The sequence below is a fragment of the Actinia tenebrosa genome, unplaced genomic scaffold, assembly GCF_029948245.1.
Source record: "Actinia tenebrosa isolate PJP-AT-01 unplaced genomic scaffold, QUT_ActTen_1.0 PGA_scaffold13__45_contigs__length_12533684, whole genome shotgun sequence".
NCBI lineage: Eukaryota > Metazoa > Cnidaria > Anthozoa > Actiniaria > Actiniidae > Actinia > Actinia tenebrosa.
The window spans coordinates 889,234-916,479 of NW_028292573.1; the positions used below are offsets into that span (position 1 = coordinate 889,234).

The 27,246-nt window shown below is 38.9% G+C and overlaps 3 protein-coding genes across 5 annotated transcripts; all 3 read right to left on the reverse strand.

Annotated features, from left to right (window-relative positions):
• Positions 1 to 2,447: 2,447 nt before the first annotated feature.
• LOC116298817 (uncharacterized) lies at positions 2,448 to 9,229 on the reverse strand. The gene is made up of 8 exons (XM_089029010.1): positions 8,727 to 9,229; positions 5,645 to 5,748; positions 5,091 to 5,268; positions 4,459 to 4,547; positions 4,326 to 4,374; positions 4,193 to 4,227; positions 3,738 to 3,831; positions 2,448 to 3,659 (listed from the first exon to the last, which is right to left on the reverse strand). Exons 1-8 carry the CDS (start codon positions 9,109 to 9,111, stop codon positions 3,478 to 3,480), a joined length of 1,116 nt encoding a protein of 371 aa, XP_088885136.1. The 5' UTR covers positions 9,112 to 9,229; the 3' UTR covers positions 2,448 to 3,477.
• Positions 9,230 to 10,537: 1,308 nt separating this feature from the next.
• LOC116298802 (uncharacterized) lies at positions 10,538 to 20,653 on the reverse strand. Of its 2 annotated transcripts, XM_089028830.1 has the most exons (11): positions 20,491 to 20,653; positions 19,641 to 19,693; positions 18,820 to 18,931; positions 18,140 to 18,543; positions 17,713 to 17,862; positions 17,448 to 17,624; positions 16,754 to 16,881; positions 16,571 to 16,662; positions 16,150 to 16,253; positions 15,841 to 15,913; positions 10,538 to 14,736 (listed from the first exon to the last, which is right to left on the reverse strand). In XM_089028830.1, the coding sequence occupies exons 3-11, from the start codon at positions 18,905 to 18,907 to the stop codon at positions 11,201 to 11,203; spliced, it is 4,752 nt and encodes a 1,583-aa protein (XP_088884956.1). In that variant the 5' UTR covers positions 18,908 to 18,931; positions 19,641 to 19,693; positions 20,491 to 20,653; the 3' UTR covers positions 10,538 to 11,200. The 2 variants fall into 2 exon arrangements, with proteins under 2 accessions (XP_088884956.1, XP_088884955.1); XM_089028829.1 differs by lacking the exon at positions 19,641 to 19,693.
• A 382-nt stretch (positions 20,654 to 21,035) lies between these two features.
• Positions 21,036 to 27,167, reverse strand: LOC116298801 (tetratricopeptide repeat protein 38). 2 transcript variants are annotated; one of them, XM_031707355.2, is made up of 15 exons: positions 27,061 to 27,167; positions 26,116 to 26,193; positions 25,479 to 25,560; positions 24,876 to 25,047; positions 24,296 to 24,469; positions 23,920 to 23,995; positions 23,053 to 23,172; positions 22,815 to 22,874; positions 22,627 to 22,744; positions 22,471 to 22,541; positions 22,297 to 22,391; positions 22,063 to 22,141; positions 21,861 to 21,938; positions 21,445 to 21,518; positions 21,036 to 21,367 (listed from the first exon to the last, which is right to left on the reverse strand). In XM_031707355.2, exons 1-15 carry the CDS (start codon positions 27,097 to 27,099, stop codon positions 21,271 to 21,273), a joined length of 1,413 nt encoding a protein of 470 aa, XP_031563215.1. In that variant the 5' UTR covers positions 27,100 to 27,167; the 3' UTR covers positions 21,036 to 21,270. The 2 variants fall into 2 exon arrangements, with proteins under 2 accessions (XP_031563215.1, XP_031563216.1); XM_031707356.2 differs by lacking the exon at positions 24,296 to 24,469.
• Between the last annotated feature and the right edge of the window lie 79 nt (positions 27,168 to 27,246).

The following is a 27,246-nucleotide window of genomic DNA, read 5'->3' on the forward strand; positions in this document are numbered from 1 at the left end:
CCGATGAAATATCACATTTCCTAACTTAAAACTCTTAATTCATATTCTAATCGAAAAGGAAACTACATTGTTCGGCTGCGAATACATTACAGCAATTTGCAGCCTGCTACATACTCTTCTACAGAATCAGATTTCAGATCTCCGACCTGACAACCTTTTTTTTTGAAATGGGTGCATAACTTAAATTCCAAATCTAGCTGTGAGCTTAGCCATATCCTGACTTTGATCAGCCCAGAGGCTGTTTCAGGATTTGATACATTTTTAATTTTTGATTTTTTTAAAGGCTTTTAATAAGTTTTAATCTAACTATATATATATGCATATAGAGAGGACTGTCCCAACATAGTCTCTCGGCAATCTATTATACTTGGTACTAGTTCTCAACGAGGTTTCGTTAAGACTGCCCTACACGCATACGACATGTTCACATGTATTTCTATATATATACATACACTCGGTCATTAATCATTCTCCCGTTTTGTTTTCTGGTTATATCGATCCCTAGTATTGAATTCGTAAAACAGTCAATTTGATATATCTCTCCGACTGAAGCCATCAGATATATCTTACTCATTCTGGTGTGGCAGCTGAGTTGAAATGTGCTAAATATAGATTCGGGTCGTGACATCTAGGAAAAGGCGTTGTTATATCACTTGGCATGGATGACTTTAGGGGAATACCCTCACTAGGAAAATGAAAACAGCTAAAAAGCACTGTTTACCAGCTTGACAAACACTTGTCCTCGTGTATTTCAGTTGTGCTATTTAGTCAAGACCTATTTTTACTAGTGATGGAATGACTTAACTAATAAAACTTGTGAAGTGGTAGTATTATGGGTTTCCGTTACCAAGAGACGGACTGTTACACTTTTATACCCGTGTGTCGGTCATAACTAATACACCATTCTTCATTCAATGGTAATATTCTATATTAAGGCTATCCATTTATTTATTTTAGGCTTTTGGTTGTAGACAGTTGACGGAGGTCGATTTCAATCAATGTAGTTACAAGATAGACCTTGTCAGCTCGGGCGTAATCAATTTTGCCTTTTTGCACCAAGTGCGCATAACCATTGACTTGCAGACTAAGATCCTTGCCAAATATCTTGGTAAGCAGTTTGAGCATTATTCATTAAAGAGATAATACTCAAGGGATTGGCACGAGGTGGTCACACGTTGAAAAAGGTTTTATGCTCAAGCTGACACCGGTTTCTACTGCAAAGAACCCCTCTTATCCTATGGTGTCTGTCATTCTGCTATGCATCAATGATGAAAGGGCTTTTAAGTGGTTGAACGATAACATGAGATTGCTGCGGCCATATGACCCTGTTTAAAAGCCGCAATGTTCTCCCTCATGAAATTGTTTTAGCCTGAGACTTCAAAAGATTTTGAAATCATAGTAAGTTGTTATCGTTAGGTATAAATCCCTAACTTGAACTATCTTTTCTACGTACGCCAAAACGACAAATAAATATTCTCCCTGATGGTTACTTAGAATGCATTTAGTCACACTGTTGAATAGAGAAACTTAGATAAATATTTGACGTCACCTAGAATAGTATATGCGCGCCAACGGTCTTGTGAGTCAGGGGGTTTACTTTACCAGAGAATAAATGAAGAGACAGACGATTGCATCATCGTTTCACCTCTTGACCTAAGTAGCCGTTTACTCGTATATTCACATAATAGATTATCTATATAATTTAGGTCAACTATTCAACGGTTTAACTAAATTCGCTTGGTCGAGTTGTCCTTCCAGTGCATTGTGGGGCTGTTTTACGGACATATTTCCAAAATGGCGTCTATGTCGTTTCAGTCCCACAATGCACTGCAATGACAACTCGACCCAGTTTTTTTTCAATTTCGGAGAGTTGGATACAATCTCGTACCCAGAGCCCTTATTTCTTACTGCGCATGCTCGACGAAATAATTGGGCTCTGGAAAACTCCAATATTTCCTGTGCTGTGATTGGTTCTCGAGAACAAAGGAAGATACCGGAAGTAAAAATTACAGTACTAGGGAAAATAAACAAGATGGCGTCTCGAATTAAGTACACCAAAAAAGCCTGTAGGGCCGGATTTTTCAAAGTTTTGCCGGTTTTGTAATGGACAATGTATTGATGTCCATCCAATAGATATTTTCGGAGTTAATTTAACTGAAAACCATCTTCAAAACCTAATTTTCCAAGCGCAAATCCACATGCTCGTTGACCATCGTCCGCCATTTTGAATTTACCTAGTCTGTAATAATGCACATGTGCGAAAAACCCAGAATCTGGGTCCTCCGGTTTGGAGTTTTCCAGAGCCCAATTATTTCGTCGAGCATGCGCAGTAAGAAATAAGGGCTCTGGGTACGAGATTGAGTTGGATAGAAAACGTTAAAAGGTGCGTAACGCGGAGATCAGCAGCAAAAACAAGGTTACTTTATTCCACGAAGAGGTCGTGAAGCTTAAAAATGGTCTTCAGTTTATTTCATATTAAGGAATTACTAATGTTTTACAATAGAATTGACTGAAGCAGTTGGATATTAACGTATGAATATAACGGATAAATCATCTAGCTAAAGTACAAGTTGAACGCGCACCTCTAGTCCTTAAGTGAATTTATGCTTTTTTTACTAAAACTATAAATAAATTAGTTATATGTAATCATTAGTTCAGTAAATGTAAAATTTATATTGTATAATACTAACTTGAAACTACAAGGGAATTAGACCCATTCAGCTTGGGCAATTACAGTCTATTCCATTCAAGTCATTCGCTTGAACGGTTGTACATGAGAAAAGACATTAATATTGATGTGATTTCAAATGCTAACGTGGTCTCTGAATGTGAAAGCTTATATAGCTCTAGCCAATATTGGTTTAAAAGCATACAAAAAGAGGCGAGCTACGAGCTACGTAATAGTTATTTTCCTTGTAAGGAATACAGTTCGATTTTCAAGGAGATAATATTCTATGAGAATGAGTTTGCTATATTACAACGGCAGGCAGGGCCATAAGAACACTAAACGTTGTACTGGATAAGTTGCAGTGCATGCATAGACATTTGCTCCATTCCTTGTCTAATCTCTTGGTAAAGTTTGAGCTATCAGGATAATTTACCAAGATTTAAAATAGTTTTCTCTCGCCTAATTATTATTATTTTTGCTGTAATTAAGATGCTTTGACCGTCACCGTGGCTTGCTTAGCCACGTAAAATGGTAGCCTTACAAGCTCATCATCCCTTATTTAGAAACTGATGACTGTTACGTGCAACCTTTACTTTTTCATTTCTGTATAAACATTGTTATTATTGATTACTATTACTCAATCTATTAACTGAGTTTAAACATTAGCAATATATTTCGGCAGTAACAAGTTAGCTATATAAACCAGTTGGGTGAATATATTACGACCACACACGGGAGGCTTTGTCTAATGAACAGTCATCACACTCATGGTCAGCCATTTGATGTTCCCACACCTGTTACTATGGTAACTATTGGGTAACTGGTGACGTAATCCCCTTCAGTATTTCACTAGTGCTTTCAGGTGTGAGGGGAGGGGGTGGGGTGTTTTGGTATTCATATGACATGGCATACGACAGTTCTTGCTTTGATGGAAGCTCCAGTGACGAAGGCCTCTTTGGGCTTGCCCTCGAAGGACTTTTAGAATACTGTTCTATAAATACAAAAAATGATGTCATTGAGCCAACGCACGTGATTTGGGCAGGAACGGAGTGAAAGTATTATGGTTTACCTTGGCCATTCATTTCAGCTTCGTATTCATCAAATGATGATGACTCACTCCTGTGTGAAAGGGAGTCACTATCACGTGACATGCTGTCAACAAGCTAGAGAGAGCAAGTTTATAGGGTTCATTATTTAGTGCATTCAGGGATGGGTAGGTGAGTACCAAGAGTGGTGCTGCTGTGGTGTAACGAAAGTCTAAGGGCTGAAGGAGTACACCGCGCGCATTTTGGCATTAAAGTTCACACCAAACTTGAATGTCAAAAGTGTTGGTTTCCCCCAGGTGGATCCAAGGAAAGGGGGAAGGGTTGTGTGGGTTGCAACCCTGCTATGAGAACAGAATGCACTTGCTCTTTTTTGGTTTAGTGTCTTTTTAAGGTGGATCCCCCAAAAGACCCCCTCTTAAAGACAATCATGGACCCATCCCTGCATTGCCTTGTTTGGATGATAATTATAAATACTTACATCAACGATTTCTTCATCACTGGGAACAGCTTTTTCTGCAAAAAAAGAAAAAGTCAAGCTGAATGGAGAGGTTCGTAGCCACACCGAGGTCTAATCAGTTAAGTTGAGAGATAGTATAGATAGCTCTTTCTACCTTGCTTGATTTCGTAGTGACGAGGTTCATCCAAGCTTGTCTCAGAATCCTGCAAAACAGCATTAACAACATTGCAAATCGTTATGCAACTGTAAATATATATTTAATAAACTCATCCCACTCTAGTCATTACCTGGTCATACTGCTCGCTGCAGTATTTTGATTGGCTGTCAGGTGAACCTGGTTCTTTCTTGATGTCTTGGTACGTCATTACTCCAATATCTGAACGACACATAAGACAATGTACGATTTAATCGCACTATTCAACAAAGGAATGGGAATATGCGAATATGCTTTTCTAGATCTACACGCATTTCGAAAATCTTACAAGCGTACCGGTGCGCATGCGTAAGACTCAACTTCAACTTACTGTACACATGATAAGATAGAACATTACGAAAATGTATAATATATATTTACAAACAAACAAACAAACAAAAAAAAAAGGGGGCATAAAATAGCTAGTTCTTTCGAGTTAGTCACCCTGTTCAAGAAGGTTTTCTATTGATTACCTTCGTTACTTCCCCTAACTAAGGGACTCACACACAACACTCAAATCATACACATGTTAATTTTTACGGAGGGAGGAAAACCCTGCTATTGAAGAACACGGATAAACCCTCGTAGCAAGGGAGAAAACAACAAAGCAAACAAACTCAACTCACTTATGTTGCTCAGTTCTCACTCGCGACCCTAGGCGTGAACCAGAGAGAGATGGAGAGAGACTGTGCCGTAACAGCCTTTGACACCCAGTAATTTAATTACCTTTCATTTCCGGTCTTGGATCAAACCACGTGGTCAGGTAGTCATGGTCTTTCATGTGTGGATGTTGGTACTGTGAGTACATGGTTGTTGGCCAGTAAGTAAAGAAAGACTGAGGGTTGATTGGATGGCTGGTGCAGACAGGAAGTGAGCTGTCTCCGTGGATCACACTCGAGGATTTCTGATCAAAAGAAAACAATGTCTCATCAAATATACATATGGCAGATAAATATTCTCCGATCTCTCATTCAGTAATCATCCGCTTCCATTCATTCATCCCACCCATCTATGCATGCATCCATGCATCTGTCCATCAGATTATCCATCCATCCATCCATCCATCCATCCATCCATCCATCCATCCATCCATCCATCCATCCATCCATCCATCCGTCCGTCCGTCCATCCATGCATCCATCCAACTATCCATCCATGCATCCATCCATCCATCCATCCATCCATGCATCCATCCAACTATCCAACTAAGCAACTATCGACCAATAGACCGACCGTCCAGCCAACCATGTTCAAGCCTGGGGTGGCAGTGATTTACTTACATGTATAACAGAATGTCGTTTGAATACTTGTGGTGTTGTCCTGATGGCTGATTTACCACATTTGTTTATGGTCCTGTTACAGATCTTGGACGATGCATCTGCCGCTAAATGACAAAAACAAACACTATTCATATTGGGACTGTTTACAATACCTTTGTTCCACTAAACATTCTATAGCATTTATAGGGGAATTAGCGAACGTTTTAAAATATACCTTTAGTACTGCTATTCATGAGATTTTAAGAATGATTGGTATAATTGCTGTCCTACACTGTTGGCTAGTTGCCGGCCAATATTCACACGCACATGTGACTGCCGCCTGATACACTGTGCTATGCCTCAGCGTTGATCGATCATAAAGACAGGCAAATAATTAGTGATTTAATTAGTTTTTTAATTTTTTTTGGGCTTAAGCAAGCAATTTTTTCATCTCTTAAAGCGCTGTTTTAGACACACTTTTTAAGTCGTTAAACTGTCATGTCAGTGAAAAACAAAAATAGCGCGCTCACTGAATCAAACGATTAATTGCGTTGAACCTTTTGTCTGTTTCATTTAGGAACCTTCAAATACTGCGAGTTCTGTTACGATCAGTTTGATGTTACTGGTGAACGCACAAATATTTCAATTTTCATGGTTATGTATTCAAACAGTTTTTTAAAGGCTCAGTAAGGACCTGGCTGGTCACATGGCTACGCATCCTTGTTGATTGAAGCTCGTGATTTTCTCCAAAATAGGAACAGCTTAACTATCAGTACAAAAAAGAGGAATGTTTTTTTTGGTTGTAGTAAATATCACAGGAGAATCAAAATGCGAAATTTCAATCAGTACGAGATTCAGTGCTTCTTAAAGCGCTGTTTTAGACACACTTTTTAAGTCGTTAAACTGTCATGTCAGTGAAAAACAAAAATAGCGCGCTCACTGAATCAAACGATTAATTGCGTTGAACCTTTTGTCTGTTTCATTTAGGAACCTTCAAATACTGCGAGTTCTGTTACGATCAGTTTGATGTTACTGGTGAACGCACAAATATTTCAATTTTCATGGTTATGTATTCAAACAGTTTTTTAAAGGCTCAGTAAGGACCTGGCTGGTCACATGGCTACGCATCCTTGTTGATTGAAGCTCGTGATTTTCTCCAAAATAGGAACAGCTTAACTATCAGTACAAAAAAGAGGAATGTTTTTTTTGGTTGTAGTAAATATCACAGGAGAATCAAAATGCGAAATTTCAATCAGTACGAGATTCAGTGAATAGGCCGCCATGGTATGAACTAGTAAACAGAGCTGGAACATGACATGAATATGCGAATAGCAAGTTCCAAGAAATACAGGAAGTTTACCAAGTATTTGTACTAGGAATAAAATACAGAAGACTCGATAATCATCTATCTTTATATAGAATTACTAAAATGAAACCTTATAATAAACAAGAAAATATGAAGATAATTTAGAAAAACTCTTCCAGAAAAATTTGCATGTGATTTCTAGGAATTTAGCGTAAAACACGCGGAGTTTGTACGAGGCCACAGCATGAGGTGTGGCACAGCCCGATTAAGACCGTTTGGTTGGTACTACATATATCACTAGGAACAAAGATTTTAGCTCGATAAATAGGAGCAGGTTTTGAAGGGTCTATCCTGGCCGCTGTAGACATGGTAGATGAAGACACACACACAACTATATGCTGGTAAAGAACAAGTTCAATAGCCGGTAAAAACTTGAACGAGCATGTGACATGCTGCATGTGACAAAAATACATTTGTATGAATACAAGGGATTTTCACTGCGGGTGCTGCTTTACGTATATTCGGTGCCAATGAGCGGAGCGACCTAAAGCTTGCAAGAAAGACTTTAGCGTCAATTGTTAATACCAGAAGATGAGGCTTGCAGAATAACTATTCACTGGGTTTTCCGTGAGTCCATACCAACTTGTATGAGCTTTGTATTACCAGATCTAGTGATTCGAGGTTTTCTCAATAAAGAAATTAGGACATGAAAACGGACTTTTTTTTATAGATGTTATTCAACAGATTCAAGTATTCCACTCCACTGCAAATGTACACAAACACTACAAACAATGGGTTCATAGCTCTAAGTTTTGAATAGGAATGCATTGCATAGAAAGCTCACTGGGTCGCGATAAACCTTCTCATTCCTTCGTTGATTCAATCGAAGATGCCAGTCTGTTAGTACGACAGATATAATCTATGTTCAACCAACACGGCACTAGCCCCAGTCAACGCGAATTTATTTGATTTGTCTTTACACCGTTCTATTGATTTCTTATTTATCAAAGCTTTTGAATTAATAATGATTTGGACGCAAAGTAAAGATTCTTCTAACGCCATATAGGTTGGATGTAAAGGCTAATTGTTATGCATGAACACTCTTCTGTTAAGTTTCCGGGTCGACTTCACAGCCCCACATGTACACCAACACAGTTTTTCGGCACCTATCTACACAATAGGTACCTCATACAACTTCATAGAAATAATCGCAAACACCTTTTTTCAAACTATAAACTATGATTGTTTAAAGGGCTGAGTTCATAGCAGACTATTAAAACCTGACAATCAAGTAAAACTGTTTATTTGTCGAGATTGGCAAGCAGGAGAGACCGTCAGCAAGTGCTGATGACACCGACTAGACCCGGCCTTGAGATCCATCCAGAAACACGAAGTGTTTTTAGAACAAATGCCTTTCTCATGATCCTTGATGATTAGCTTAGTATTCAACCCGATCCTGTGGATAAGTGAATGGTTTGATTACAAGAAAGGTGTTGTTATAAGTCTACACCGCCACGCTCTAGATTTGCCTTCAAGTTGCTTAGTCTAGTTAGCTGACTTGGTGTACATAATGTCCCAGCAAGGCTAAAGTCCCCTTTACGTATACCATCATAAATAACAGTCGAAATCTTCAATAAAAACTCGTGAAAATCATTAAGCAACGAAAAGTATTTCATCTTATGAATATTAATGATATGCTTGTTATTATTATGATGTGAGGAACCGTTCTTGTGAAGTGGTCCCGTCAACTCGACCAAGCGTACTTGATGAACACAGTTATCTTACGGGTTATCTTACCTTTCTCATTCTTGATCTTCTCTTTTTCTTTTCCATCTGTAGTCTTTCTCAACATCTGGTACACTTTATACGCATTATTCCCCCTCGTGACACCCCTTGCTTGTAGCTCCTTGATGTCTGGTAAAGCATTCAAAGCACATCTAAAGTTAGCCTTCCATCTTCTGGGGTCTGGCTTGTCTAGGGCTTTCCTGTATCTGCCTGTGTGTACGGCCCATTCTTTGAAGATGCAAGCATCTGTATCCACATGCCAGCCATGTCTCGAAGCGTGTTTCCACGAAACCTGAAAGATTTTCTCTCTTTGATCAACCCATTTAATGCCTGGGATATGGTCCGAGTTTAGAGCATTTTCCAGCCATGGACGAAGACGGAGTTTTTCAACCGGCATTATTAGCTAACTAACTCCCTGAGTCGCTGCCTCAAACAAAATCAATTTGATACACTTCAATCCACGTTGTTTTCCAAGAAGAGAAAGCCGTTTCTGACTCGTATTTATAGCCTTTTCACATTCGCTTTCTTGGAACTATTGTTCGGGGATTCCCCTTTCGTTTCTGGGAATCGAAAGTAATGCCATGCATGTCATGCACTGTTGCGTGACAGAACCGGAAGTTGGAAACCATATGAAGAATATTAACTTAAACTCTATATTTTGATATTATAAATCAACTAAGCATTTTGAAATTATATTCCAGATATCCTGAATAAGAATTTTAAATCGAATATCAAGCAAAACAAAGTTAAGTCTTCAAAGAATTAACAGGAAGAACATTAACAGCGAAAGTGAACTACTCGAGTCACACACTCCTAAAACTCTTTTTTCAAAAATCGAAATATAAGCTGACAGTTTCTACGAGTGTTTAACTTTCAGTATCTTATAGTACAATGATCAAACCCGACATTCAGGAAGGACACACTCACGATAATCAAACATCACACATTAGAAATAATAAGTAATGCTAGCAATACCTAATTGTTTCTTGATTATTGAATTATCACAATTATTATTTTAAAATCGAATCAGTTTTTGACCAAACTAAAGCGATTTAAATCCATGTGTTTATTCATCGATTCAGCTACCAAAACGAAAGCGTACTGTAGCTAATAAAGTGGCTTCCTTTCCTGAGCTTTCGAATTAGTACCTCGATACTTGCCGCAGCTTTCTTTTTCGCTTTCAAACCAAACAAAGGTTTTCGATACCATAATGCTAAAGGAAAAAGAAAAAATTAATTGGAATTTTTATTTCTTTATGAAACCATATCTCTAGAATGGTATTTAAAAAATCTAAAAAAAAAACGAGGAACTTAGAAGGTTTAAAAGATACAATTATCTAGACGAATCAGGCGGGTCAACTTAGGTGTGCCACTTTCGGTTTACCAAGAACTCCGTCATAAATTTGGCCACCGTATTCCTAGAAATCAATACAAAAAGCCATAAACAGAACTGTTATGCTGATCAAGACAATAGAATAATTGAGGCGTAAAAAATGAGTCGCTTGAAATCCCCTTTTTGGCGTTGTTTGTCGGCTGATGTCTCAGGAGGTACTTGAACACAAATGTAATAATCTCTAGAGTATTTTTGAAAGTATGACCTGTGTGCCTGGTACTCCCCACTCCTATAAATTTTTTAGACAAGGAAGGTCATCACGAGTTGTGTACACACATAGGTTTGTTCCGCATACCATTTATAGTACACAAGGCTTCCTAAACAAACTCTTCGCATAACCTCTACATGCTTGGCTAGTTAGATCGTCGGAAATTCCAGTTGTAATTACATTGAAATTGAAGAAAAAAAAACATTAAATATATTAAGGCCCATTGAATGTTTTAAAAAGTTTATTATTATTCAGTATCAATACTTATCAAGTTTGATAAAAAATGCCTAACCTTGAAATGCGATAGAGTGATTTCAATGAACCGTAAAATATCCATACAGAAGTCACTCATGGTTAGGGACGCAACTAAACAATGCGCTCAGACCAATAAACTATTAGCCAATGTACAGCCATGCCGAGGTTTAGGGGAAAACTGGGTCGAGTTGACACTGCAGTGCATTATGGGACTATTCCAGGGGACTTATTACCAAGATGGGATCCATTTTGTCCCTCAAGACAGTTCCACAATGCCATCGTTTCAGTTTTCTCCTCAACCCCGTGCTGGCTGATAAAACCATAACAATTCATAAAACATAACATACCCCGTTGTTACTAATTTTCGCGGTCAATTAATTTCACAAAATAAGAGCAGTACATTTTGTGGAAACTTAAATTTTGCGATAGTTGACTACTCCATAACTGCTTTCTGTCACCCTGTATCTGTTAATGGGTTTTAAAATCACTATATCATCAACACTACAGTACTACATTTCGCGTCATTTATCTTCGCAGTATTCTTTTTTCGCGGAAGTTTAATTTCCTGATAATTTATCGCTGGCGAAAATTAGTAAAAACGAGAAAAATAAATGAATAAATGAATGCAAATTTATAAAACTCTATTCTTAATGTCTGCATAGCACATATAATGAGCTACGTTAGGTCTAGGCACGAATGGAGGTCTGCAAGGAAAACCGTTTGGAAAGAAAGGCAGCGGTTGTCTATAAAAAGGCATGCACCATGGACCATTAGAAGGCAGAGACGGTAGACGGCAAAATCTTTCATTAGGGAGGGGTAGCAGGGGAGTGTTAATGATCCTGGGAGGAAGAACACCTGGATGATATCTTGGAGTGATGCATGGATTGGCGTTGACTAAGCGTGGTGTTTTGAGTGGTGGAGGGTTGTACAGTAGGTGTGACGACCCGCTATATAGATATGAGATACTTCGTTTGTGTGAGTCAAACAACACAGGCTTGGATGTTCCTTTAAACTTCATCTCACTTTCTGGTGCATCTGAAGTCTTGGTTTTGTTTTCCTTTTCATCCAGGAAGGGAGAGGTACTGTTGGTAAGTTCCTGACTGGACATGGTACTGGTATGATGCTGACTGGACATGGTACTGTTGGTGAGGTCTTTTTGCTGACTGGATATGGTACTGGTATGATACTGACTGGACATGGTACTGTTGATGAGGTCTTTTTGCTGACTGGATATGGTACTGGTATGATGCTGACTGCACATGGTACTGTTGATGAGGTCTTTTTGATGACTGGACATGGTACTGGTATGATGCTGACCGGACATGGTACTGGTATGATGCTGACTAGACATGGTACTGTTGATAAGGTCTTTTTGCTGACTGGACATGGTACTGGTATGATGCTGACTGGATATGGTACTGGTATGATGCTGACTGCACATGGTACTGGTATGATGCTGACTGGACATGGTACTGTTGATGAGGTCTTTTTGCTGACTGGACATGGTACTGGTATGATGCTGACCGGACATGGTACTGTTGATGAGGTCTTTTTGCTGACTGGACATGGACATGGTACTGGTCTGTAGCTGTTGGGTGCAATATACAGATGTAGGCAATTCTGACGTGTTCTTTGCAGCTGTTTGTATAAATATGGCTTCCTCAGGCTTCATGTCTAAATCCTCATCTTTACTACACTGGATTTTATCTTTCATATTATACTCATGCGTTACATTGGTATTGGTGAGACTCCCCTCTGCAGCGTGTACTGCTTTCTGTTCTAGTGATTGATTAGCAAGCGCACCATCTGTTTTTGTGCTACCAACACTAACACCATCATCGTTATCTGTCAATTCTTTCACCGTTTCCCCATATTCATCTATTTCAGTTATTGAATCGACGTCGAGGATCTCAAATGCATTTTGTTTATCTAGAATTTCTATTTTCTCTTCAATTTCCTGGAACTTCTGTTCAATCAACAAAAGCTCGATGACCTGTAAACCACTCGTCCATCTACGTTCACTGTCCTTGACTTGCTCTTCACTTAATACAACATCAACACACTCATCAGATAAACTTCTAGACGAGTCTTGATCAAGAATATCTTGCTGGTTGTCCTGCTCATTCCCAAAATCTAACTTTCTCTTTTTAACATTCTCACGTTCATTTCCTGTTGAACTTGACTTCCATTTCAGAGTCTCCTTATGTTTAGTATACACACCCAAGGACCTGGGACTTAAATCACGTGATGACGGCAATCCATGGTCACGTGATGGCAGTTGTAGAGTGCACGGTTGATCGTCTTTCTTCATGTTCTTGGTCGTAGAAGGTTCATTGTCTGTTATGCTGTACGATACTTGGTGAGACGATGTCTTCATTGGGTTATCTTTAGTTTCCCCTGACTTGTCACCTAAAGCATTTTTGCTGCTATTTGTACATGGAACTAAAGTATGTAGATGTTTATGATATTTATCATCGTTACGAATATCTTCTTTGACAGTTTTGTTATCTTTTTGAGTCGATTTAGTCTGATTAGACGAACAGATTCTATCAGCTTGATCCATTATGACGTCATGTCCAGAATCATTGCCGTGGTTACCACTAGTCACGTGCCATCCCTCGTGACTGACTGTGTGTTCAAGGAATGGAATGCTGTCAAACTGAAACAAGCTCACGTTCTTTGAAAAGTCATTGTTAAAAGCAAGGGTTTGTTGCTTTGTTTCGATGCCTTCATCAGGATACTTAACTTGCGAAGACAGTGCTGGAAGCTGTGGTGGTCGTGGTGATGGGAGTGGTTGTTGTTGTGGTGTAGGTAATAGAGGTGGTGTGGGTGTAGATACTGTTGATGGTGATAGCAGCCCTTGTGGGTGTTGCTGTGGTGGTGTAGGTAGTAGCGGTGATAGTCTCCGATGGCGTTGTGCTGGTGGTGGCTGATGTTGTGGTGGTTGGTGGTGTTGCTGTGGTAGTTGTTGTAGTGGTGTAGGAAGTAGTGGTGGTGTGGGTGTAGATACTGTTGATGGTGGTGATGATGACAGAAGCGGTTGTTGTGGTGTAGGTAGTAGTGGTGGTGTGGGTGTAGATACTGTTGATGGTGGTGATGATGACAGAAGCGGTTGTTGTGGTGTAGGTAGTAGTGGTGGTGTGGGTGTAGATACTGTTGATGGTGGTGATGATGACCGAAGCGATTGTTGTGGTGTAGGTAGTAGTGGTGGTGTGGGTGTAGATACTGTTGATGGTGGTGATGATGACAGAAGCGGTTGTTGTGGTGTAGGTAGTAGTGGTGGTGTGGGTGTAGATACTGTTGATGGTGGTGATGATGACAGAAGCGGTTGTTGTGGTGTAGGTAGTAGTGGTGGTGTGGGTGTAGATACTGTTGATGGTGGTGATGATGACAGAAGCGGTTGTTGTGGTGTAGGTAGTAGTGGTGGTGTGGGTGTAGATACTGTTGATGGTGGTGATGATGACAGAAGCGGTTGTTGTGGTGTAGGTAGTAGTGGTGGTGTGGGTGTAGATACTGTTGATGGTGGTGATGATGACAGAAGCGGTTGTTGTGGTGTAGGTAGTAGTGGTGGTGTGGGTGTAGATACTGTTGATGGTGGTGATGATGACCGAAGCTGGTGTTGTGGCGGGTGAAGAGGCACCAGTGGTTGATGTGGATGTTGGTGTTTTTGCTGTGTTCCAAGTGTCGGTGGTGGTAATACGGGGCATGGCTGGTGTGGTATTTGTTGTTGCTGCTGGACTTGTTGTTGTAATAGTAGTTGTGGTCGTGGTGGTGTAGATAATAGTGGTTGTTTTGTCATTGATTGCTGCTGCAGCCTAGAATGATGGTTGGTCTTGTCCTTACTGTAGTCACAGCCTGTATCGCTCACTCTCCTCCTTAGCATGCTTCTAGAAGTAGTGTTTCCACAATCCACTGACTTTGACCTACTAAAGGCGAACCCTATTGGCGGGTGATAAGGGTCTTTAACCTTTAATTCTTGAATTTCTTTAGCAAGGTTGGGTACTTCGAATTTCAAGTTGATGTTTAGCCCTTGTGGTTCAATGGAAGTGGGTAGATTAGCTTCTGTGTTTAAGCAAGACTGTGTGTCAAATTCAGAAGGTGAAATTCTGCGAAGACGTCTTCTCACGATACAAAACATACGCCAAGGTTCTTCATCTTGACAGAAGCCTGACAGAATAAAGGATGTTAGTGAATAAACTAGAGAAGAATTTGGTATGAAGAATGTTGTATGATGAAGACTAAATAGAAAGGAGCAGGGATGCAGTCACTACTAGAGAAGTGTTAGAAAAAGAACGTTCGAGTGTTCCACCAATCCTAAGTGCTGTATACCTGAACACAATACTGATAGCGTTATCTAAATAAAACATATATTAAAAAACGATTGTTATGGATAGAAATATCGAAATAGATAGCGCACGCGCGTGATACAGTGTGCTCATATAAAGCACGTGGTACTAACCAATGAGAAAGCGCGATTTTAAACAGTTGTTCAATAGAGATTTGAAGTTGTGACTGCCAACACTGATAAATCAAGTGAAACATTTTCTTAGTGATATAACCACCCACAGAAGGCAAAGAGAATTTTAGACATAAACAACAAATCCTGTCATGAAGACAAGGTAAGAAACATCTTTTTATAACTGCTTTTCGTTTTGGACCCAGAAGTAGTTGTTTTCTTCATGAGTGATGTCAAATTAAAGAATAAGCCCTTTGCAGCTCAGTAATCACGTGCTGATTAATTCACTGAGAGCAAATGAATGAACATCTTGATTCCCATGGGTGAAATATACTGGTGAGCAAACAAACTTTCTACAACCTGTTTCGAGAGATCGTAATAAAATTGCATTTCGTAACACACTGGTTACACATGTTTTCATTCAGTTCTTTACAAGTAGAAAAAAAAGAATCATCAATTTAAAATAAAATAATTTTTTGCTCACCAGTACAGACACGTGACTGTCAACTGTAAAGGGCCTATAAGGGTCACAAGCAGGGTCCTCGCATTCACAGCACATGCACATACGAAAACCTGCTTGAGACAAACTTCCTGAATCTGTCTGATACCAGAAACATTCTCGTACTCAGGCCTTTCTCAGCTTGTTGTGCGTGAGAACATAAAGACACTAATGAATACTTTCTTATGAAACTGTGAGTGACTCCCCAATTCTAATGCCGAAAGGCTCGCAGAAATAGAGTGTAACAAGCCTATTGCTAAAGAGATCAGCAGGGGACTGGCACTAGTGTCCAGGAACAAGTCATACTGTAGCTTACCTAACTCTACGGACAGCTTGCTGGAAGGAACTAGAAACATGACTGTGCCGCTGTCTACTGTAACTACACCAGCCTGAAAATGCAGCAACATTAGAAGACAGTCATTTTTACACTCCAACATATCATTTGTCACAGTCCCAACTAGTAACCACTAGTCATTATTATTCACTTGTTGTATTCAACACACCAACACAGTCCCAACTAGTAACCACTTATTAAGTCTTATAAGTCTCTTAAAGCATTGCAACTAAATGGAAATAATTTTATGTTGGAGGAGAGTTCTAATTGAAAACCAATAGATAAACTCACAGCATGGTCCCTCATGGAAAGAGATTTAATGAAGCTGATGAACTTGTCTGCCGGGCCACAGGGCTTTAACACACATAAACTGAATGTATGGCCGCGGTAATAAACTATCAAGGTAAAGAAAAAATGTAAGATGCAGCAAACTACAGTACATGCTCAGCTGTATATACTAAGGTATGCTGGGATAATGTAGGATAGGATAAGAAAGGGAAATTGAATGTACGGAAAAACACTCTTCAAAAAATAGGATAAATAGAATAGTACGGGACAAGATCAGAAAAGATAAGATCAGACAATGTGTGTTGGGATTGTATAGGACAAAACACAATGAGATGGGAAGGGATGATAGAATGAGAATAGATTAGAAATGGTAAATAATGTGAATGGGATAAAACTAAATAAATAGAAAAGAGGTTGTACTTACGTGGTTTGTTCCAAGCTGTCCTTATGTCTCCTGGGATAACTTGTAGTAGACTATTCAGCGGTAATTTATTCCTAACATCAATAAACGATTTCCTGTAATAATATAATAAAGACATGTAAAATTAGATTATATTCACAAAACAATAAATTCAGTTATGAATCTATAGCAGGGGGTAGTACTGACCATAGCGTGAGACCCAATTTGTGACCAGCCATGATAGCAACTACACCTAGACTAGACTCCTTGCTGCCGATCAGACCACGCCATGCCATCTTACCATCATCCTCTGTCAAATACTGCACTTTTGTTTCCTACGAGGATATTATGCACACACAAAAGAAACAATACAAGCATTAATGAAACTCTTAACCATATATAATAAAATGTGGACTTGATAACCAAGTTGTACATGTATATGTACAGTATGGTTGACTGGTGTGGGAGAAGACACAGAAGGTTGTTTGTACATCCAACGCCGGTATCTCATCCTAAAACAGCAGGAATATTTCCTATTTCCTTGAGTGAAAGAAATAAGACAGTTTGATTGATTAATTAAACAACTTGTAGGCTGATTGAAGCTAAGACCCAATAAACTGGTACTGCAAATCTTCCTGGATTGGATTATAAATTTTATTGTTGAGTTTTGCAAAGAGAGGAGAACTAGGGGAATCAGGGTAAACCCTTGCATCAAGGGAGAGACCCAAAACACTCTGCTCACATATGATGCTGAGTCCAGGAATCAAACCTGACACCCCAGAGACCACCACTACTCCAGCACAATGCTTTCCTTCACCACGTAGGTTTGCCCAGGACAGGTGTTATGGCATGCCGCCAGAAAAACCTGTACATATGCATATTAGTACTTGATATGATTTACCTGAGCTGATATATCAGGAACATTGTCACTGGAGGCAAGATGTACTGGTATAGATTCTAGCTGTTTGATCTCAGGTTGAGTAGGGAAAGCTTTATTCACATGAATCACAGCAAATGGCAAGCAATGTCGTGGCCTGTCTCTTGGTAATCCTTCTTCATTATACTCATATAGGTAGTACTATGGAAATTATACCATACATGTGTGTAAAGATTAATAAATATCTGGCAAAATCCAAGGAGAATAAGAAGAAAGTTATCTTTTGTACCTGTGTTTTGATCATTAGAGTAGCAACATCAGTTGTAGATGAGTAGTGTACATTTTTAGCCACATGACAGTCATAATTTGGTGTTGGTTCCAGGTTGGTATCTTGGTTTGGTTGTTTGGGTGTCACAGGTTTGACTCTTCCCTTGACAATCTGCGGTAAAACAGCATGCAATCAGAATTGAAATATTCTACAAATGAACAAAACTGTTCATTTATGTATATCTGATTAAAACATCATGATTGGATGAAAAATGAATGAGAGGAATAATGAGCAATTAAATGAATAAATACAGTAATAAAATCCCAAAAATTAATGAATGCGTGGATCAGAAAGATATGGAGGTATGAATGAATGAATGAATGAATGGATGTATGGATGTATAAACTAAGGTATAAAGTATCTTACTAAAGTATATGCTGGTACTCACTCTAAATACAATTAAGAAAATTGTCCATGAATCTGGCCACTTCAAGCTCTTTAAACACAAATCAGGACACTTCCAAACATTGACACCCATCTTTCCATCCCCAAGGACATTACTGCTGCCATTACAAGAGAGGCCTTTCATACACTGTTCCTTGACTGTTGTCCCATAATATTCAGCCTTAAACGCATAATGTTCTGACAGTTCCTTTGCTGACCTGCCTTCATCACGTAGTTCTGTGCGCTTTGTTTGGAACTCACGTTCAAGAACTTGATTCTCAACTTTGTAGATTTTTGAAACAACAAAATTACGATCAAATTCTTCAGCTGATTCCCATGTCAAGTGATGCACTGTCTGGATGAGTTCCCTGGCTTCACGAGAATCTAAAGGAATCCCTTGCTGACAATCTATCAAATAATTATAAATGGATAACTACATATTGCCTAACTATACATGGACATTCTCTGGTTAAGCTTTTTAACGATAGGAACCACAGGGCTTCAAATAATGGCCTAACATCATAAGAACTGGGACTTGTTGGGTTAAATTTATGCCTTACTGGTCATTTTGACCAGTAACATTGAGCCAGAAATGAGGTATGACTGCAACTAATTGGCCTGTGATTGTGACCGGCGACTGATCTGTCGTTATTTTAAGCCCTTTTGAGGTGAGGTTGTTTGTACCTTCACTGAGTAGTCGTTGTTTCCTAGGTATGGTATATCGTTTGCATCCTGACCCATTCACACTGTTCTTGATGTTTTCCTCTGACATGGTCTCATATCATTGAGCATGGTACTGAAAATATTGTAGAAGTATAGTCATGTAGAATGCTTTTCAAATAAAAGACCTAAAGACTATAACTGTAACAGACTCAAGCACTGGAGACTGACAATTGAAACTTGATCATGAGATATTTAACGATTATTCACCAAAGGCGAACTGAATATTGGGGAATAATAACTGAAGCGAAGTCGAGGTTATTATTCCCGATATTCACTGAGCCTGAGGCATATAATTGTTTTAGTATAAATACACAGGTGATTCTTTCAAAAAAAGAAAAAAAAGAAGATAAAAGACACACTTAAAATTAAGTAACAGCAACAAAGTGGCTGGCCACCATTTTGGATTATTCCTGGAGGTGATTATCGTGTGATAGTATGATTTTCTCAACCAATCAGTGCTCAAGATTTTCAATAATCACATGTGTATTTATATACATGTGTATGTAACCTTTACAACATCAACAGCAAGTCACTTTGACTGGGCATTCAATGTCCATTGATAAAGAAGCACTGCTCATTCACATATATTACTTTATAAATCTGGGGTAAAATCTTGCTCTGAGTGCCAGAATTAATAAACTTACTAGAAATACATTAATTTGTTTTGGCGTAAACCACTTCCCAAGGGGGAACCCCACAGTAGCCTGGTGTTACCCCTATCCTATCCCCCAGAGAAGAGAATGGCAGGTGCAAAGATGCATACTTCCAAAATATATTCTTACCATATATTACTGGGTGAAACAGATATTTCTAGCACTGTGCTCACTTAGAATAACTAAAGATAAATGAAGGTTATTAACATCTAATAATTTTAAGCATTAAAAGCCCCCATTTTTAAGATTGGCGTTAGATTCTTTGACATCTTGAAGGACCTCAAAAGTTTCGCACATGGTATTTTAGGGCGTGTTGGTGACTTGAATTCAATTTTTTTATGTGACAAGAAATTACATCTCGAAATTACAGAGAATTTTTGCTAACCCTGAGGACGTTTAATTCCACGTTCATTGAAAGAGTTATTTGTCATAAACAAGAATGTTTTATTGAATGATAAATATATAATTATCTATCGATCATGTGATGCATATGGCGTACTGTCAACATGCCAAGCCTCGCTCAGTTGATGGAAATATTTCATATTTCATATTAACTACTAGTAAGGAATGTTAACTAGAAAAGCTAGAATTCTTTTTTACATGCGTTCAGATCTGTTTACATGTAAAGGAGCAAAAGCTAGACAGTTCGAGTTTAATTCATGATATAAGCTAAAAGACAAAGAATTTGAAGCGATCGAGCGTTTAATAATAGTGGACGCTAATCTAAATATTCAAAACACGAGAATCATGAATATATAGGATCTCAAATAACATTAATACACATACATATATAAATATATGGAATACCAATATATTATATTCAGATAATCTAGATGTTTAACTTAAGTTAAGATATAACGGAAACACAAAGTGAAATCCACTCTCAGCTGAATGACTCGCTGCAGACCGTAATGTCAAAATATCAAACCACGAAGTAACGACAAGAAACCCTAAAATCATTTTATTAAAATACACTTACCTCGACATCAAATCTACTGGTTTAGAAGGAATCTAAAGGCAAGAGGTTGTCCAGTCAAAAAGAAAGCCATCATTTCTTGATGACAACTTGTTTTTGACAAGAAAAGACTCGAACACTAAATGATAACGTATGTTCGCGCCAAATATGAATAAATTGAAAAATGGTACCTAGCCCCCCCCCCCCCCCCTCAAAACCCAAAATTAGCTCGAGGAAACATTTAATGGGAAATGTCAAAATATTTGGAGTGCAAAATATTTCAGAATATGAAGAACCTTGGTATCATTGACTTGTGAAGACCGAAAGGGATAATTTATGGGGTGGGGCTATGAGGATAGGGAGAGGGTCAGCCATTTTGTTCGACAACAATCCTTCTTCTCGCGAACAAAAAGTAAAAATTACAACAACAGATAAAAAGAAAAGAGGGAAAAAACTTGCTTAGTACTTTTTGTATAAGAAAGCCGCTTGAGTTTTGCTCCATTATATGGTGCACAGAAACGTTCAGTATTGCATTGCGCTGAACTGGCAAGGGGAAGAGTCCTTGTTGCTTTTCTAGGACAGGTTGGTTTTATTGCGTTATATACTAATTAATTTGTTACATATGATTAGGGTATGTGTTCAATATAAGACTCTTGAGTTTTTGGGAAGAAGTCCCCGCGTCTTGTGAGAGGCGAGGCCTCTTTCGTAGTTCGAGGGACAAACATGGAGGTGGTCAGGAGCTGGCTAAGAATACCTATTACTATGAACGGCGTCTTTGAACAACGAGCAGAAAATAATCTTGATTTAGTGTTCCTCCACGTGTTGTGCCATGGCTTTAGCCATCAGTCGGTCGGTCATGGGTGCGTTCTCCTTCAAGGCTTTTCGCTCAGCCAAAAGTCTCCTGTGAAGGAAATAGATTTAATATCCTGATAGTATGGCATATGAACACTGATTGATTTATGAATGACGTCATCCTACCTTGCAAATATCCTGTTTTCTTTAGTTGATGACAACAGCGCAGCGTGGATCAAAAACAAGTTAAACAGGTCTCTCTATTATCAAAAACACATCCTCATATTATATAAAAAAGTCATGATAAAACGAGCTCTCTGATTGGCTGACTACTATGAAAATATGCACTTGGGAGGTTACGCCACGTGTAACATCCAGAACTATATTGGAGTGTGATTGTCCCACGCTGCATGTGATACGACAGCCAAAGCTTAACAATTTAAAAATATATATAGATAGCTTTATGTAAGGATAGTGTAGTTTGTGGTGTCATGATAATGCGATGATGTAAGTAAAGCTGCTTCATTATTATTTATAGCACCCCCGGAATGATTGTAGTGGTGGTAGATTTTTTTTCTAATGGTCAGTTTAGTGAGGCCCACCTGTGCGTTACTTCCACCAATCTTCACAATCTTGTATCGAACAGGCTTGAGTAAGTTCACAGCTTGATCGTATTTTTTCTGTGTAATCAAATTAAAACACAGATTTTGAATATCAAACAGTATCAAACAGTTATGAACATGCTGTACCACTCTCTCACAACCATGAAAGACGAAAGGGGCTGCGAACGAGTGCATGGCGTACCTGGTCTACCAATTGAAATGCTTCACACAGCGCCAAACCAACTTCACGAGTAACCTCACAGTTCGTACCGCTGCCGTTTCTAAAGTGGAAAAAAATATTTAAGTTACAAAGATAATTGATGGATATTGATTGATTGCAATTATTCCCCACTAAGAGAATCAAGAGACAAAGAAAGGGAGGCCATGTTGGTGGTATTAACAAAGGAAACCGTGATGACGCAACGCGCATGCGTACCTGATATAATCCCTCAGAGAGTCCATAAGCTCATTGGTCTTGGCTTCGTGTTTGGCGCCAAGCGTACACATCAACATGTGAACGTCATTGAATACCTGCCAGAGGAAGAACAGACAATATTACTAGAAAAACCACCATGAATATGAATAAGGTGTGCTATCTTAAGTGCCTTACCAAGATGTGATCGTGAGCGTGTGAGTCCCAAATCCCGTAAAGCTCATTCCAGCGGTTTCCCACATCAACGCCTAAAATATCAAAGCAGCTTTGAGGAAAACCACGTGTTCATTTTCATTTACGGCATGGGATAAATAGCCAAGATAAAAATTATACCTTCCATTTCCAGTCTGTAAAGTAGGGAAGACGCATCTACCATGTCGAGCATGGCACCTGATTTTACTCGCTGACCAACTTGACTGTCGAACACCCCAAGAGCAGCTTCATATTCTCCCTTCGTACGAAACAAAATAGATTAGTACGAGACTGGCTGGAGCCCAAACGGAAAAGCACGGGGAGGTTACCTTTTCGATGTGGTAAATCGCCCAGTGCCAAAAGTTGTGACAGGCAAGCATGGCACCTTTCTAGGAGAAAAGAAAGAAAACTGTTCGTATCATTCCTTCTCTTAGGGCAACGCACGAGAACACACTCATGAATATGGATAAAACTGAAGCAAAGAAACTTATTCTAATGGGAATGGACATTACGCCCATGCTAAAGAGATCTATAGAGTGGTACAAGGGTTTTGTTCTCTCAGCTTACTGTCCAGTTGTCCATTGTTGTACTCAAAAATGAAATCCCTTCGGTCTGACGTCCCATCATCTCAAGCACATGAGCCTGTGCATGAGTTGACCAGCAGTCACGAGGATTTAGCTGAAGACCCTAAAGATGAACAAAAATGCTTTTCAATACGGAAAACCCTGCTGAATAGGCTAGATAATGATAGAGGTAAAAAATCCGTGGAAGTGACTAGCTGAACGGTGAACGTGGCGCTCAGAGCATAAGTGGACAAAATGACCGGCCCTTAGCATTAACCGAAATTGTTTTTTTTCTTTCTTTCCATATTTCTGCTTCTTGTAGACACGCATATTATACACTTAATTCAATAAAGTTAGTCACCAAAAACCTAGAAAGCTGAGATCACTGAGCATCATGGGAAACTTTTCATATCAAAAAAGCATATATATACAAAGCTTTTTTAATGCAAACTGCAGCTCGATGATGCTTGGAAGAGGTGAGACTATAACCGGTAAAAGATTCGCAAGTCCATGAACAGTTATCAAGCGGTTGAACGTGTAAAATGAATCTACCCATAATCATTGTCGGTCTCAGCTGTGTAGCTTTTCAGGTGACTAACTTTATTAAAATAAGTGTATTTTAGCGAAAAGAAAACATAAAAATGCGCAAAAGATGGGGGGTTACAGCATAGTAGAATGGGAATGAGGGCCGGCGGCAAAACAGCTAAATGCGCTGTGATTGGCTGAAACGAAATTTACCGCTCAGTTGCATGAGACTGAAGCATGAAACACATGAATCACGCGATTGTTCAAACGCGGGCCCCATTTGGTCCCCATTATCATGGTCTTCACTTTGGTGGGTTTGTGTAATAAACTAGGGATGAGTACTGACCTGTAGAGCATGTTTCTCGGCATCCGCGTACATGTTAGTCTCAACCAATCCAAATGCGTACATACCATGAAGATATCTAACATCAAAACAAGACATGTAAACATAGTCAGCTCCAGTGTAAAGATGGAAGAGTCAAGTCAGGGGAAATGAAAACTATATGGGTTATGTAATGCTTGAAATCGGTGTAACGTTGCAAGGCCATTTATTCTATAGATAGTATAGAAAAAGAACGCGTAAAAACGGGTCTGCGAGTGATCATCCAGATCATCACTGAGCATTACTATTGAATTCTTCATTTAGAAGATACAGTGCTTAACCAGCGCGCAAACAAATAAGTATGACCTGATAAAAGTCACTACACTTTAACCATACTAACGAGTAAAGAGGCAAGTTAGACTTCCAGCTGGGAAAGACACGAGCGATGGAGTCTCTCATTTGTGGTTGTAAACCAAGATAAAAATACGTATCGTGTGCCATCTTTAAGGCGAACATGTCGGTTGGATGATCTGTAAGAATGTCTTCCCACAGTAAAGCAGCTTTAATAGTGTTCCTGTCGGAAATCGCGGTACAAACAAGAGCAATTATGTCTAATGACAGCAACTTGAATACATAGATTTTGACACGTTTTGTATCTTCTATGTTTATTTATTAACGAATAGATCACTAGCTTTGGGTTCATTTATCGATCATCAAGAGGAAGTGAAAAGACAAATGAAATCAAAACGCACAACAAACCACTAACAACCGTATTTTAACCTTTATGCCAAAAGTGAGCCCGCATATGGCTTACACATACTAGCTTGGCTCGTTTTCAAATCATAAGGCAAAACTAAGGCATACATGTACTAAATAATAATACTTTTTCTATAAATGAACTGCTGTAAATTTTGATCTTTGCCATTGTAATGTGTGTGCCTTGTTGTGCTTGCGTTGCCAGGAAACCAGTTTCTACCTACCCATCAGCCCATTCTTTGACAGCCTGAACATGCAGTCTCTCACGGTCAGTGATGTTGCCCTTTGCAGCAAGACTTGTCAAGGTGTTCATACCTTGTTTTAGCTGAGGGTTGGTGTCCACATCAGATGTGGATGAAATTAGTTCAATACCGTTACTCATGACATGACCCATCACTATGGAAACGAGATTAATGATGTCAAAAGTGCAAGATAATAGACTATAGCACCAAAGATAATTCCACCCAAAGAACTATAAATGAGTCAACAGTTCATTAAGTCAAATGTACCCCATCTAGAAGACCATAAAATAATAATTTTGGTTGGACCAATCAGTAATACCACAGGTAACCCATAGGTTGAACCTAGTTTACCCACAGCCCAAGCCCAGTATATTACAGCAACAGTGATTTGTCACTCTCTGACATTTTAATTTTCAAAGAATTTATCCTTTCCTTTAACCCCAGGAAGCTCATAAATGGGATTTTTTCACTGGAATACATTAATATTTTGTAACAAATGTGATAATAATGACTTTGTGTGTCAATATGTACATGACAGTTGGTGATAATATCACTAAATGAATACTTGCTAACACAAACACTTACCAAAGTTAGGGTCTGCGGCAAGGAGATCAGTGAGAGACTTTTCAAGGCCACCAACACTAGGCTCTTCATACCAACCAGTGTACTGATAAAAGACATACAAACATTTACCCACATTAATAAATAAACTATAAGCCTCTATACTATGGCAACTGTTGCCTTTTGCTTATGTGGGGTTACTATGTTGTTCCTATAGGTCATTTCACGGATCCCGTTACTCAACCTCAGCCTCGTCAGCATGTAATTATTCTTTAGAATTTGACTACAGTCCACAGTAATTAAAGGAATTATTTACACTTCCACAAACAATTGAAACACTTAATAATTTGAAAGGTTGTAGGCAATTTCTAAGGAATATATTTCAGGTTGAGCCAGCGGGATCTGTGAAATGGTCTATTATTGAAAAAATGTAAATTGAACAAACTACTCCTTAAAACTTGATAGAACAATATAAAAGTTAACATGTGAAATACACCATGTGAATGATAATGCCGAGATCAAGTAATATGATATATATGCATGGAACAACTAGCTAGGATGAGAGAGAATCAAGCATTCTGAATAAATCTAAATTAAAACCCATTACAACACATTCATCTTATTTGTTCAAAACTAGCATGCCATACTGTGTGCTGCCTACCTGGGTAAGAGCTGCATCAAATAGCTTGACTGCTTCATTACTGGTCGTAGAGAAGATCAGACCTTCCTTCTTCCATGCCTTAAACATGAATATATAGAAGTTATCAGTTGGGTAAGCATCTGATAGGGCTGTGTATTTTTACAAGTCAAGGAGTATTTTGACAAGCCTTTAGGCAAGCCAAAATACAGGTGGCGAGTAAAATTGCAAAGCCGTATCAGATGCTTAGCCAAATGATAAGTTGTTTATCATTTAATTCTGCAAAGAAAGGCTTTATAAAACTCTCTCTAAACTCTATCGTACCCAGCACGAGCAGATGAGCAGTGCTGATAATATGGTCTAATATCAGGCATGGTCTTTTTTCCCCTTATCACGCAGGTCCTTTCAGAATTAAATGATAAACACATTTAGCCCTAATATACTCCAAAGGGAACCTGAGTCTCCCCACCCCCTCCCCCCACAAGTTTTTTTGCAACAATGCTTTGTTGACGTCTAACCATTGAATCAGCATGGGTGCTAGGGACATATTGTTTTAAATACCACGTGAAAAACAAACGATTACCACGGTTTTTATTCAAGAAAAACATATTTATTAAAATATATGAAAATGTATGCATGCATTCATCTAGAAATATACCTAATTCATTCATGTAAATTTTATTGAATCGCTTTGGACAAACGGTATCGATTGTAAAGTGTGTTTTAAGATACAAGAGTCTGAAAGCACGATGTTCTGACGTTTTTGAAGCAAGCTTCAATGCAATTCAGTGCTAACTTCAAAGCAACCTTGATAGGAACGCATGAGCTGGTTTGACTGTATTAAATCCACTAGTGCACGCAATATTTAGTGCACGAAACTAAAATAAAATTTTGATAACTTACCTGATAACACGGGTTGTTAGCAAGGCATCTCGTTATTCAAACAGTACTAGTATTTAATATACTTACATCTAAATCCCTCCAGTGAGTGTGCATGTACGAAGACATACTTGTGTTCGTGTAGAAAAACCCTCATACGACCTCTTTACTCCGACGACCACAATATTGAATAGGAGTCGGCCGAGAGGACGATGGGGACGAGGTTAACACTTCTGGCTGTTTTGCATAGTAACAGTGGATTATCGGACCGCGGAG

Bases quoted from the DNA above. Each gene is read 5' to 3' on its own strand.
- LOC116298817 (XM_089029010.1), bottom strand. From the start codon at position 9,111: ATGCCGGTTGAAAAACTCCGTCTTCGTCCATGGCTGGAAAATGCTCTA. The intron at 5,749-8,726 runs GTAAGATAACCC...TTTGTCATTTAG, and splicing joins GAAGATCAAGAATGAGAAAG to CGGCAGATGCATCGTCCAAG. The intron at 5,269-5,644 runs GTAAGTAAATCA...TCTTTTGATCAG, and splicing joins AACGACATTCTGTTATACAT to AAATCCTCGAGTGTGATCCA.
- LOC116298801 (XM_031707355.2), bottom strand. From the start codon at position 27,099: ATGTCTTCGTACATGCACACTCACTGGAGGGATTTAGAT. The intron at 26,194-27,060 runs GTAAGTATATTA...TTCATGTTTAAG, and splicing joins CTCACTGGAGGGATTTAGAT to GCATGGAAGAAGGAAGGTCT. The intron at 21,519-21,860 runs GTGGGCCTCACT...TTTTGATAATAG, and splicing joins TTGGTGGAAGTAACGCACAG to AGAGACCTGTTTAACTTGTT.
- LOC116298802 (XM_089028829.1), bottom strand. From the start codon at position 18,907: ATGTCAGAGGAAAACATCAAGAACAGTGTGAATGGGTCAGGATGCAAA. The intron at 16,254-16,570 runs GTAAGTACAACC...TTACCTTGATAG, and splicing joins GACAGCTTGGAACAAACCAC to TTTATTACCGCGGCCATACA. The intron at 15,914-16,149 runs GTGAGTTTATCT...CTGCATTTTCAG, and splicing joins TTTCCATGAGGGACCATGCT to GCTGGTGTAGTTACAGTAGA.